This window comes from Eleutherodactylus coqui, chromosome 8 (assembly GCF_035609145.1).
Source record: "Eleutherodactylus coqui strain aEleCoq1 chromosome 8, aEleCoq1.hap1, whole genome shotgun sequence".
Classification (NCBI taxonomy): Eukaryota; Metazoa; Chordata; class Amphibia; order Anura; family Eleutherodactylidae; genus Eleutherodactylus; species Eleutherodactylus coqui.
Window position 1 is genome coordinate 5,456,687 of NC_089844.1, and position 14,898 is coordinate 5,471,584.

Sequence of the window (14,898 nt, forward strand, 5' to 3'; positions counted from 1 at the left end):
TGTGCTGCGATTGGTTGCTATATATAAACGCTGTGCTGCGATTGGTTGCTATATATAAACGCTGTGCTGCGATTGGTCGCTCGCTATATGTAAATGTTATGCTGCGATTGGTTGCTATATATAAACGCTGTGCTGTGATTTGTTGCTATATATAAACGCTGTGCTGCGACTGGTCACTATGTATAAACGCTGTGCTGCGATTGGTCGCTATGTATAAACGCTGTGCTGCGATTGGTTGCTATATATAAACGCTGCGATTGGTCGCTATGTATAAATGCTGTGCTGCGATTGGTTGCTATATATAAACGTCGTGCTGTGATTGGTCGCTATATGTAAACGCTGTGCTGTGATTGGTCGCTATATATATATAAACGCTGTGCTGCGATTGGTCGCTATATATAAATGTTGTGCTGCGATTGGTTGCTATATATAAACGTCGTGCTGTGATTGGTCGCTATATATAAACGCTGTGCTGCGATTGGTCGCTATGTATAAACGCTATGCTGCGATTGATCGCTATATATATAAACGCTGTGCTGCGATTGGTCACTATATATAAACGCCGTGCTGCGATTGGTTGCTATATATAAACACCGTGCTGCGATTTGTCGCTATATATAAACGTCGTGCTGTGATTGGTTGCTATACATAAACGCTGTGCTGCGATTGGTCGCTATATATAAACGTTGTGCTGTGATTGGTCACTATATATAAACGCTGTGCTGTGATTGGTTGCTATATATAAACGCTGTGCTGCGATTGGTCGCTATATATAAATGCTGTGCTGTGATTGGCCGCTATATATAAACGCTGTGCTGCGATTGGTTGCCATATATAAACGCTGGGACAGCAGGGCCCTCAGACGGGGGACAGCGGGGCCCTCAGACGGGAGACAGCGGGGCCTTCAGATAGAGGACAGCGGGGCCCTCAGAAGGGAGATAGCAGGGCCCTCAGATGGGGGACAGTGGAGCCTAAGAAGGGAGATAGCAGGGCCCTCAGACGGGGGACAGTGGAGCCTTAGAAGGGAGATAGCGGAGCCCTCAGACGGGGGACAGCAGGGCCCTCAGAAGGGAGATAGCAGGGCCCTCAGATGGGGGACAGCGGGGCCCTCAGAAGGGAGATAGCAGGGCCCTCAGATGGGGGACAGCAGGGCCCTCAGAAGGGAGATAGCAGGGCCCTCAGATGGGGGACAGTGGAGCCTTAGAAGGGAGATAGCAGGGCCCTCAGACGGGGGACAGCAGGGCCCTCAGAAGGGAGATAGCAGGGCCCTCAGATGGGGGACAGCGGGGCCCTCAGAAGGGAGATAGCAGGGCCCTCAGATGGGGGACAGTGGAGCCTTAGAAGGGAGATAGCAGGGCCCTCAGACGGGGGACAGTGGAGCCTTAGAAGGGAGATAGCGGAGCCCTCAGACGGGGGACAGCGGGGCCCTCAGAAGGGAGATAGCGGGGCCCTTAGATGGGGGACAGTGGGGTCTTAAAGGGAGATAGCGGGGCCCTCAGAAGGGAGATAACGGGACCCTCAGACAGGAGATAGCAGGGCCCTCAGATGGTGGACAGCAGGGCCCTCAGAAGGGAGATAAACGCTGTGCTGCGATTGGTCGCTATATATAAACGCCGTGCTGCGATTGGGCGCTATATATAAATGCTGTGCTGCGATTGGTTGCTATATATAAACGCCGTGCTGCGATTGGTCGCTATATATAAATGCTGTTCTGCGATTGGTTGCTATATATAAACGCTGTGCTGTTGTTGGTCGCTATATATAAACGTTGTGCTGCGATTGGTCACTATATATAAACGCTGTGCTGTGATTGGTCGCTATATATAAATGCGATTGGTCGCTATATTTAAACGTTCTGCTGCGATTGGTCTCTATATATAAACTTCGTGCTGCGATTGGTCGCTATATATAAACGCCGTGCTGTGATTGGTCGCTATATATAAACATCATGCTGTGATTGGTCACTATATATAAACGCCGTGCTGCGATTGGTTGCTATATATAAACGCTGCGCTGCGATTGGTCTCTATATATAAACTTCGTGCTGCGATTGGTCGCTATATATAAATGCTATTGGTCGCTATATATAAACATCGTGCTGTGATTGGTCGCTATATGTAAACGCTGTGCTGTGATTGGTCGCTATATATATATAAACGCTGTGCTGCGATTGGTCGCTATATATAAATGTTGTGCTGCGATTGGTTGCTATATATAAACGTCGTGCTGCGATTGGTTGCTATATATAAAAGCCGTGCTGCGATTGATTGCTATATATAAATGCCGTGCTGCGATTGGTCGCTATATATAAACGCCGTGCTGCGATTGGTAGCTATATATATACGCCGTGCTGCGATTGGTCGCTATATGTAAACACCGTGCTGCGATTGGTCGCTATATATAAACGCTGTGCTGCGATTGGTCACAATATATAAACGCTGTGCTGCGATTGGTCTTATATGTAAACGCTGTGCTGTGATTGGTCACAATATATAAACGTCGTGCTGTGATTGGTCGCTATATATAAACGCCGTGCTGCGATTGGTCGCTATATGTAAACACCGTGCTGCGATTTGTCGCTATATATAAACGCTGTGCTGCGATTGGTCGCTATATATAAACGCTGTGCTGTGATTGGTCGCTATGTATAAAATTCGTGCTGTGATTGGTCGCTATATATAAACGCCGTGCTGCGATTGGTCGCTATATATAAACGCTGTGCTGCGATTGGTCGCTATATATAAACGCTGTGCTGCGATTGGTCGCTATATATAAACGCTGTGCTGCGATTGGTCGCTATATATAAACGCTGTGCTGTGATTGGTCGCTATGTATAAACTTTGTGCTGTGATTGGTCGCTATATATAAACGCCGTGCTGCGATTGGTAGCTATATGTAAACGCCGTGCTGCGATTGGTCGCTATATGTAAACACCGTGCTGCGATTGGTCGCTACATATAAACGTTGTGCTGCGATTGGTAGCTATATATATACGCCGTGCTGCGATTGGTCGCTATATATAAACGCTGTGCTGCGATTGGTCGCTATATATAAACGCTGTGCTGTGATTGGTCACTATATATAAACGCTGTGCTGCGATTGGTCGCTATATATAAACGCCGTGCTGTGATTGGTCGCTATATATAAACGTCGTGCTGCGATTGGTCGCTATATATAAACGTTGTGCTGCGATTGGTCGCTATATATAAACGTTGTGCTGTGATTGGTCGCTACATATAAACGTTGTGCAGTGATTGGTCGCTATATAAACGCTGTGCTGCGATTGGTCGCTATATATAAACGTTGTGCTGCGATTGGTTGCTATATATAAACTTCGTGCTGCGATTGGTCGCTATATATAAACGCTGTGCTGTGATTGGTCACTATATATAAACGTTGTGCTGCGATTGGTCGCCATATATAAACGTTGTGCTGCGATTGGTCGCTATATATAAACTTCGTGCTGCGATTGGTCGCTATATATAAATGCGATTGGTCGCTATATATAAACGCTGTGCTGTGATTGGTCGCTATATAAAAAACATCGTGCTGTGATTGGTCGCTATATGTAAACGCCGTGCTGTGATTGGTTGCTATATATAAACGCTGTGCTGCGATTGGTCTCTATATATAAACGATGTGCTGCGATTGGTAGCTATATATAAACGCTGTGCTGCGATTGGTCGCTATATGTAAACGCCGTGCTGTGATTGGTCGCTATATATAAACGCTGTGCTGCGATTAGTCGCTATATATAAATGCCGTGCTGCGATTGGTCACTAATGTGGGGGTGTATATACTGTATGTGGGTTTATATATGAAAGTCCTGCCGGTACTCTACAGGTTAGGGAGGCGGGGCCGGTGACGCAAGGACCCTCCGTCACGGAGGGGCGTGGACCGTGGTGCACATGACCTGATAGCTCCGCCCCTCCTGCTGGAGACGTTCCGGCATCGCTGGATGACGTCAGCAGAAACCGAACATGGCGGCCGACAGTGATGTGAGTGCCGGCGGCTCCATGTATTTATATATACCGTGTGCAGTCAGTAAATGTATATATTATATATACTGTGTGCGGAGGGGTGGTTGTGTGTATATACTGTATGTGGGGACGTGTGTGTGTGTATATATATACATACAAACACGCGCCCCGACATCCGGCCTATCTCTTAGTACAGCCTTCGTATTCTATATGTTGGGGGGTTGTATACATGTATCTACTGTACAGCCTGTGCATGCTGGTGTGTGTGTGTATGTGTGTGTATATATATATATACTGTACAAAATGTGTATACTTCATGTGTGGTGATATATACTGTACAACCTGCGTGTGTCATATGATGGGGGGTATATACTGAGGAGAATCTACCTCCCCTCTATGTGTATATACTGAGGAGAATCTACCTCCCCTCTATGTGTATATACTGAGGAGAATCTACCTCCCCTCTATGTGTATATACTGAGGAGAATCTACCTCCCCTCTATGTGTATATACTAAGGAGAATCTACCTCCCCTCTATGTGTATATACTGAGGAGAATCTACCTCCCCTCTATGTGTATATACTGAGGAGAATCTACCTCCCCTCTATGTGTATATACTAAGGAGAATCTACCTCCCCTCTATGTGTATATACTGAGGAGAATCTACCTCACCTCTATGTGTATATACTGAGGAGAATCTACCTCCCCTCTATGTGTATATACTGAGGAGTATCTACCTCACCTCTATGTGTATATACTGAGGAGAATCTACCTCACCTCTATGTGTATATACTGAGGAGAATCTACCTCACCTCTGTGTGTATATACTGAGGAGAATCTACCTCCCCTCTATGTGTATACACTGAGGAGAATCTACCTCACCTCTATGTGTATATACTGAGGAGAATCTACCTCACCTCTATGTGTATATACTGAGGAGAATCTACCTCACCTCTGTGTGTATATACTGAGGAGAATCTACCTCCCCTCTATGTGTATACACTGAGGAGAATCCACCTCACCTCTCTGTGTGTATATACTGAGGAGAATCTACCTCACCTCTATGTGTATATACTGAGGAGAATCTACCCCCCCTCTATGTGTATATACTGAGGAGAATCTACCCCCCCTCTATGTGTATATACTGAGGAGAATCTACCTCACCTCTATGTGTATATACTAAGGAGAATCTACCTCACCTCTATGTGTATATACTGAGGAGAATCTACCTCCCCTCTATGTGTATATACTGAGGAGAATCTACCTCACCTCTCTGTGTATATACTGAGGAGAATCTACCTCCCCTCTGTGTGTATATACTGAGGAGAATCTACCTCACCTCTGTGTGTATATACTGAGGAGAATCTACCTCCCCTCTGTGTGTATATACTGAGGAGAATCTACCTCACCTCTGTGTGTATATACTGATGAGAATCTACCTCCCCTCTATGTGTATATACTAAGGAGAATCTACCTCCCCTCTATGTGTATATACTAAGGAGAATCTACCTCACCTCTATGTGTATATACTGAGGAGAATCTACCTCACCTCTATGTGTATATACTGAGGAGAATCTACCTCACCTCTATGTGTATATACTGAGGAGAATCTACCTCACCTCTATGTGTATATATACTGAGGAGAATCTACCTCCCCTCTATGTGTATATACTGAGGAGAATCTACCTCACCTCTATGTGTATATACTGAGGAGAATCTACCTCCCCTCTGTGTATATACTGAGGAGAATCTACCTCCCCTCTGTGTATATACTGAGGAGAATCTACCTCCCCTCTACGTGTATATACTGAGGAGAATCTACCTCACCTCTCTGTGTATATACTGAGGAGAATCTACCTCAGCCCTATTTGTATATACTGAGGAGAATCTACCTCACCTCTCTGTGTATATACTGAGGAGAATCTACCTCACCTCTATGTGTATATACTGAGGAGAATCTACCTCACCTCTGTGTGTATATACTGAGGAGAATCTACCTCACCTCTATGTGTATATACTGAGGAGAATCTACCTGCCCTCTATGTGTATATACTGAGGAGAATCTACCTCACCTCTATGTGTATATACTAAGGAGAATCTACCTCACCTCTATGTGTATATACTGAGGAGAATCTACCTCCCCTCTATGTGTATATACTGAGGAGAATCTACCTCACCTCTATGTGTATATACTAAGGAGAATCTACCTCACCTCTATGTGTATATACTGAGGAGAATCTACCTCCCCTCTATGTGTATATGCTGAGGAGAATCTACCTCCCCTCTATGTGTATATACTGAGGAGAATCTACCTCACCTCTATGTGTATATACTAAGGAGAATCTACCTACCCTCTATGTGTATATACTGAGGAGAATCTACCTCCCCTCTATGTGTATATACTGAGGAGAATCTACCTCCCCTCTATGTGTATATACTAAGGAGAATCTACCTCACCTCTATGTGTATATACTAAGGAGAATCTACCTCCCCTCTATGTGTATATACTGAGGAGAATCTACCTCCCCTCTATGTGTATATACTGAGGAGAATCTACCTCCCCTCTATGTGTATATACTGAGGAGAATCTACCTCACCTCTATGTGTATATACTGAGGAGAATCTACCTCCCCTCTACGTGTATATACTGAGGAGAATCTACCTCACCTCCATGTGTATATACTGAGGAGAATCTACCTCCCCTCTATGTGTATATACTAAGGAGAATCTACCTCCCCTCTATGTGTATATACTAAGGAGAATCTACCTCGCCTCTGTGTATACACTAAGGAGAATCTACCTCCCCTCTGTGTATACACTAAGGAGAATCTACCTCCCCTCTATGTGTATATACTAAGGAGAATCTACCTCCCCTCTATGTGTATATACTGAGGAGAATCTACCTCACCTCTGTGTGTATATACTGAGGAGAATCTACCTCACCTCTATGTGTATATATACTGAGGAGAATCTACCTCCCCTCTATGTGTATATACTGAGGAGAATCCACCTCACCCCTATGTGTATATACTGAGGAGAATCTACCTCACCTCTATGTGTATATACTGAGGAGAATCTATCTCCCCTCTGTGTATATACTGAGGAGAATCTACCTCACCTTTATGTGTATATACTGAGGAGAATCTACCTCACCTCTATGTGTATATACTGAGGAGAATCTACCTCCCCTCTGTGTATATACTGAGGAGAATCTACCTCCCCTCTGTGTATATACTGAGGAGAATCTACCTCACCTTTATGTGTATATACTGAGGAGAATCTACCTCACCTTTATGTGTATATACTGAGGAGAATCTACCTCACCTTTATGTGTATATACTGAGGAGAATCTACCTCCCCTCTATGTGTATATACTGAGGAGAATCTACCTCACCTCTATGTGTATATACCGAGCAGAATCTACCTCACCTCTGTGTGTATATACTGAGGAGAATCTACCTCCCCTCTATGTGTATATACTGAGGAGAATCTACCTCCCCTCTATGTGTATATACTGAGGAGAATCTACCTCCCCTCTGTATATACTGAGGAGAATCTACCTCACCGCTGTGTGTGTATACTGAGGAGAATCTACCTCACCTCTGTATATACTGAGGAGAATCTACCTCACCTTTATGTGTATATACTGAGGAGAATCTACCTCACCTCTATGTGTATCTACTGAGGAGAATCTACCTCACCTCTGTGTGTATATTATGAGGAGAATCTACCTCACCTCTGTGTATATACTGAGGAGAATCTACCTCACCTCTATGTGTATATACTGAGGAGAATCTACCTCACCTCTGTGTATATACTGAGGAGAATCTACCTCCCCTTTATGTGTTGTAATAGAAATTAAGGTATTATAATTGTTATATGAATTAAAACTGCGCAATTAGAGACACCATTGAAATATACCAGGAGAAGTTACTTCACAAACTAGGGACATATGTCTAGATGAGATAAGAATATCAAGAAGCTTCCACATGTTAGCTGAAGGGGCCCTAGGAATATCAAGATACTAAGGGAGGGGTTGACTCCTCACACTAGGAATAAAAGAATAATGTTCAAATATGTGGATGTGTGTATATATATATATATATATATATATATGTATGTATATATATATATATATATATATATATATATATATATATATATATATATATATATATACACACACACACACATGTATGTATATATGTGCATATGTATGTGTATGAAGGTGCACATGTATGTATGTGTGCCTATATGTATGTAAATGTGGGTATATAAGTAATATTTAATATTACGCCACAGTCATATGAAAAGGACTACACAAAATGGCCGACCACATGCTTAGCTAAAGTACAAGGAACACATATGGTGTTGATAAGATAAGAACTTTGAGCTACTTGGGCCCCTCAGCACTCCATCAAGAGGTTATTCACTGCTGACTTGGAAGATTCTGGAAGGTATGCAAATGAAGGGTTAAGTTGACCTATGACAAATGTTGGATTGGAAACTAACCAATAAACTGCATAGTTAATTGTCCAATGATGCTGCGACACCCCATTGTAAGGGGGCTATAAATAAAGATGCCCGACATCGATTTGTTGGGAATTCTTTGATGAATCCATAACTGTGTGGGCTCTGTCATTTAATTCCTCCGTCATATGACGTAGTAAACTCTAGGTGTGGCAGCCCTACTGCACGGGTCACCTAGACTTCAGTCACAGGGTACACTCTGCTGTCCCTCATCAGGCTACCGCCGTAGCATGGGTCATATGACGTCATTCACAAGGTACACTCCGCTTTCCCTAGACGGCCATATATTTTTGCCGCGACAGTGTATATACTGAGGAGAATCTACCTCACCTCTATGTGTATATACTGAGGAGAATCTACCTCCCCTCTGTGTATATACTGAGGAGAATCTACCTCACCTCTATGTGTATATACTGAGGAGAATCTATCTCCCCTCTGTGTATATACTGAGGAGAATCTGCCTCACCTTTATGTGTATATACTGAGGAGAATCTACCTCACCTCTGTGTGTATATACTGAGGAGAATCTACCTCACCTTTATGTGTATATACTGAGGAGAATCTACCTCCCCTCTATGTGTATATACTGAGGAGAATCTACCTCACCTCTATGTGTATATACCGAGCAGAATCTACCTCACCTCTGTGTGTATATACTGAGGAGAATCTACCTCCCCTCTATGTGTATATACTGAGGAGAATCTACCTCCCCTCTATGTGTATATACTGAGGAGAATCTACCTCCCCTCTGTATATACTGAGGAGAATCTACCTCACCGCTGTGTGTGTATACTGAGGAGAATCTACCTCACCTCTGTATATACTGAGGAGAATCTACCTCACCGCTGTGTGTGTATACTGAGGAGAATCTACCTCACCTCTATGTGTATCTACTGAGGAGAATCTACCTCACCTCTGTGTGTATATTATGAGGAGAATCTACCTCACCTCTGTGTGTATATACTGAGGAGAATCTATCTCCCCTCTGTGTATATACTGAGGAGAATCTACCTCACCTCTATGTGTATATACTGAGGAGAATCTACCTCCCCTCTATGTGTATATACTGAGGAGAATCTACCTCCCCTCTGTATATACTGAGGAGAATCTACCTCACCGCTGTGTGTGTATACTGAGGAGAATCTACCTCCCCTCTGTATATACTGAGGAGAATCTACCTCACCGCTGTGTGTGTATACTGAGGAGAATCTACCTCACCTCTATGTGTATCTACTGATGAGAATCTACCTCCCCTCTATGTGTATATACTGAGGAGAATCTACCTCACCTCTGTGTGTATATTATGAGGAGAAACTACCTCACCTCTGTGTGTATATACTGAGGAGAATCTATCTCCCCTCTGTGTATATACTGAGGAGAATCTACCTCACCTCTATGTGTATATACTGAGGAGAATCTATCTCCCCTCTGTGTATATACTGAGGAGAATCTACCTCACCTTTATGTGTATATACTGAGGAGAATCTACCTCACCTCTATGTGTATATACTGAGGAGAATCTATCTCCCCTCTGTGTATATACTGAGGAGAATCTATCTCCCCTCTGTGTATATACTGAGGAGAATCTACCTCCCCTCTATGTGTATATACTGAGGAGAATCTACCTCCCCTCTATGTGTATATACTGAGGAGAATCTACCTCACCTTTATGTGTATATACTGAGGAGAATCTACCTCACCTCTCTGTGTATCTACTGAGGAGAATCTACCTCACCTCTATCTGTATATACTGAGGAGAATCTACCTCACCTCTGTGTATATACTGATGAGAATCTACCTCCCCTCTATGTGTATATACTGAGGAGAATCTACCTCCCCTCTATGTGTATATACTGAGGAGAATCTACCTCACCTATATGTGTATATACTGAGGAGAATCTACCTCACCTCTCTGTGTATCTACTGAGGAGAATCTACCTCACCTCTGTGTGTATATACTGAGGAGAATCTACCTCACCTCTTGTGTATATACTGAGGAGAATCTACCTCACCTCTATGTGTATCTACTGAGGAGAATCTACCTCACCTCTATCTGTATATACTGAGGAGAATCTACCTCACCTCTATCTGTATATACTGAGGAGAATCTACCTCACCTCTGTGTGTATATACTGAGGAGAATCTACCTCACCCCTATGTGTATATACTGAGGAGAATCTACCTCACCCCTATGTGTATATACTGAGGAGAATCTACCTCACCTCTATGTGTATATACTGAGGAGAATCTACCTCACCTCTATGTGTATATACTGAGGAGAATCTACCTCACCTCTATGTGTATATACTGAAGAGTACCTACCTCCCCTCTATGTGTATATACTGAAGAGTACCTACCTCCCCTCTATGTGTATATACTGAGGAGAATCTACCTCACCTCTATGTGTATATACTGAGGAGAATCTACCTCCCCTCTCTGTGTATATACTGATGAGAATCTACCTCCCCTCTATGTGTATATACTGAGGAGAATCTACCTCACCTCTGTGTGTATATACCGATGAGAATCTACCTCCCCTCTGTGTGTATATACTGAGGAGAATCTACCTCACCTCTCTGTGTATATACTGATGAGAATCTACCTCCCCTCTATGTGTATATACTGAGGAGAATCTACCTCACCTCTATGTGTATATACCGAGGAGAATCTACCTCACCTCTGTGTGTATATACTGAGGAGAATCTACCTCACCTCTATGTGTATATACTGAGGAGAATCTACCTCCCCTCTATGTGTATATACTGAGGAGAATCTACCTCCCCGCTGTGTGTGTATACTGAGGAGAATCTACCTCACCTCTGTATATACTGAGGAGAATCTACCTCCCCGCTGTGTGTGTATACTGAGGAGAATCTACCTCACCTCTATGTGTATCTACTGAGGAGAATCTACCTCACCTCTGTGTGTATATTATGAGGAGAATCTACCTCACCTCTGTGTGTATATACTGAGGAGAATCTATCTCCCCTCTGTGTATATACTGAGGAGAATCTACCTCACCTCTATGTGTATATACTGAGGAGAATCTACCTCCCCTCTATGTGTATATACTGAGGAGAATCTACCTCCCCTCTGTATATACTGAGGAGAATCTACCTCACCGCTGTGTGTGTATACTGAGGAGAATCTACCTCCCCTCTGTATATACTGAGGAGAATCTATCTCCCCTCTGTGTATATACTGAGGAGAATCTACCTCACCTCTATGTGTATATACTGAGGAGAATCTACCTCCCCTCTATGTGTATATACTGAGGAGAATCTACCTCACCTCTATGTGTATCTACTGAGGAGAATCTACCTCACCTCTATCTGTATATACTGAGGAGAATCTACCTCACCTCTGTGTGTATATACTGAGGAGAATCTACCTCACCCCTATGTGTATATACTGAGGAGAATCTACCTCACCCCTATGTGTATATACTGAGGAGAATCTACCTCACCTCTATGTGTATATACTGAGGAGAATCTACCTCACCTCTATGTGTATATACTGAGGAGAATCTACCTCACCTCTATGTGTATATACTGAGGAGAATCTACCTCACCTCTATGTGTATATACTGAAGAGTACCTACCTCCCCTCTATGTGTATATACTGAGGAGAATCTACCTCACCTCTATGTGTATATACTGAGGAGAATCTACCTCACCTCTATGTGTATATACTGAGTAGAATCTACCTCTCCTCTGTGTGTATATACTGAGGAGAATCTACCTCCCCTCTATTTGTATATACTGAGGAGAATCTACCTCACCTCTCTGTGTATATACTGATGAGAATCTACCTCCCCTCTATGTGTATATACTGAGGAGAATCTACCTCACCTCTGTGTGTATATACCGATGAGAATCTACCTCCCCTCTGTGTGTATATACTGAGGAGAATCTACCTCACCTCTCTGTGTATATACTGATGAGAATCTACCTCCCCTCTATGTGTATATACTGAGGAGAATCTACCTCACCTCTGTGTGTATATACTGAGGAGAATCTACCTCACCTCTGTGTGTATATACTGAGGAGAATCTACCTCCCCTCTGTGTGTATATACTGAGGAGAATCTACCTCACCTCTGTGTGTATATACTGAGGAGAATCTACCTCACCTCTGTGTGTATATACTGAGGAGAATCTACCTCCCCTCTGTGTGTATATACTGAGGAGAATCTACCTCCCCTCTGTGTGTATATACTGAGGAGAATCTAGCTCACCTCTATGTGTATATACTGAGGAGAATCTACCTCACCTCTATGTGTATATACTGAGGAGAATCTACCTCACCTCTCTGTGTATATACTGAGGAGAATCTACCTAGCCTCTATGTGTATATACTGGGGAGAATCTACCTCCCCTCCATGTGTATATACTGAGGAGAATCTACCTCCCCTCTCTGTGTATATACTGAGGAGAATCTACCTCACCTCTATGTGTATATACTGAGGAGAATCTACCTCACCTCTATGTGTATATACTGAGGAGAATCTACCTCACCTCTATGTGTATATGCTGAGGAGAATCTACCTCACCTCTATGTATATACTGAGGAGAATCTACCTCACCTCTATGTGTGTATACTGAGGAGAATCTACCTCACCTCTATGTGTGTATACTGAGGAGAATCTATCTCACCTCTATGTGTATATACTGAGGAGAATCTACCTCACCTCTATGTGTATATACTGAGGAGAATCTACCTCTCCTCTGTGTGTATATACTGAGGAGAATCTACCTCTCCTCTGTGTGTATATACTGAGGAGAATCTACCTCACCTCTATGTGTGTATACTGAGGAGAATCTACCTCTCCTCTGTGTGTATATACTGAGGAGAATCTACCTCTCCTCTGTGTGTATATACTGAGGAGAATCTACCTCTCCTCTGTGTGTATATACTGAGGAGAATCTACCTCACCTCTATGTGTATATACTGAGGAGAATCTACCTCACTTCTGTGTGTGTGTGTGTGTATATACCGAGGAGAATCTACCTCACCTCTATGTGTATATACTGAGGAGAATCTACCTCACCTCTATGTGTATATACTGAGGAGAATCTACCTCACCTCTATGTGTATATACTGAGGAGAATCTACCTCCCCTCTGTGTATATATTGAGGAGAATCTACCTCCCGTCTGTGTATATACTGAGGAGAATCTACCTCACCTCTATGTGTATATACTGAGGAGAATCTACCTCACCTCTTGTGTATATACTGAGGAGAATCTACCTCACCGCTATGTGTATATACTGAGGTGAATCTACCTCACCTCTGTGTATATACTGAAGAGAATCTACCTCCCCTCTATGTGTATATACTGAGGAGAATCTACCTCCCCTCTATGTGTATATACTGAGGAGAATCTACCTCATCTCTGTCTGTATATACTGAGGAGAATCTACCTCACCTCTGTCTGTATATACTGAGGAGAATCTACCTCACCTCTGTCTGTATATACTGAGGAGAATCTGCCTCACCTCTGTGTGTATATACTGAGGAGAATCTACCTCACCTCTGTGTGTATATACTGAGGAGAATCTACCTCACCTCTGTGTGTATATACTGAGGAGAATCTACCTCACCTCTGTGTGTATATACTGAGGAGAATCTACCTCACCTCTATGTGTATATACTGAGGAGAATCTACCTCACCTCTGTCTGTATATACTGAGGAGAATCTACCTCACCTCTGTCTGTATATACTGAGGAGAATCTACCTCACCTCTGTCTGTATATACTGAGGAGAATCTACCTCACCTCTGTGTATATACTGAGGAGAATCTACCTCCGCTCTATGTGTATATACTGAGGAGAATCTACCTCCCCTCTATGTGTATATACTAAGGAGACTCTACCTCACCCCTATGTGTATATACTGAGGAGAATCTACCTCACCTCTATGTGTATATACTGAGGAGAATCTACCTCACCGCTATGTGTATATACTGAGGAGAATCTACCTCCCCTCTATGTGTATATACTGAGGAGAATCTACCTTATCTCTGTCTGTATATACTGAGGAGAATCTACCTCACCACTATGTGTATATACTGAGGAGAATCTTTCTTAATGACCTGTGATGACATCACTGCTGTGGGAGGGGTCATTGTGCTTTTAGGTAAAACGTACTTCATACTTGGTAAGCTGACAGCAGCCACCAGGACCTGTGCTAGCATCACCATCCTGTGATCACCTGTGTGGGTGGATTCAGGGATCACATGACCACGGGCTTATCACTGTATCCAGGAGTCTGCTAAGCTGCTGTTGTGTGGAAATCAGCATGGATGTAGTAGCGCTGTGTGTGTGTGGCGGCAGGATGGATGTAGTAGAGCTGTTTGTGGGGTCAGGATGGATGTAGTAGAGCTGTG

The 14,898-nt window shown here is 43.4% G+C and overlaps 1 protein-coding gene across 2 annotated transcripts in view; it reads left to right on the forward strand.

The window, feature by feature from the left end:
- Positions 1–3,905: 3,905 nt before the first annotated feature.
- RAB3GAP1 (RAB3 GTPase activating protein catalytic subunit 1) overlaps positions 3,906–14,898 on the forward strand; it is a 170,911-nt gene continuing 159,918 nt past the window's right edge. The window contains exon 1 of one of the 2 annotated variants that reach the window (XR_010786308.1): positions 3,906–3,998. Coding sequence is in view for 1 of the 2 variants with exons in the window: in XM_066575141.1 (XP_066431238.1) it covers positions 3,981–3,998 (18 nt within the window). In the remaining variant the exon portion in view is untranslated. The remainder of the gene's footprint in view (positions 3,999–14,898) is intronic. The other variant, XM_066575141.1, reaches the window with a different exon arrangement.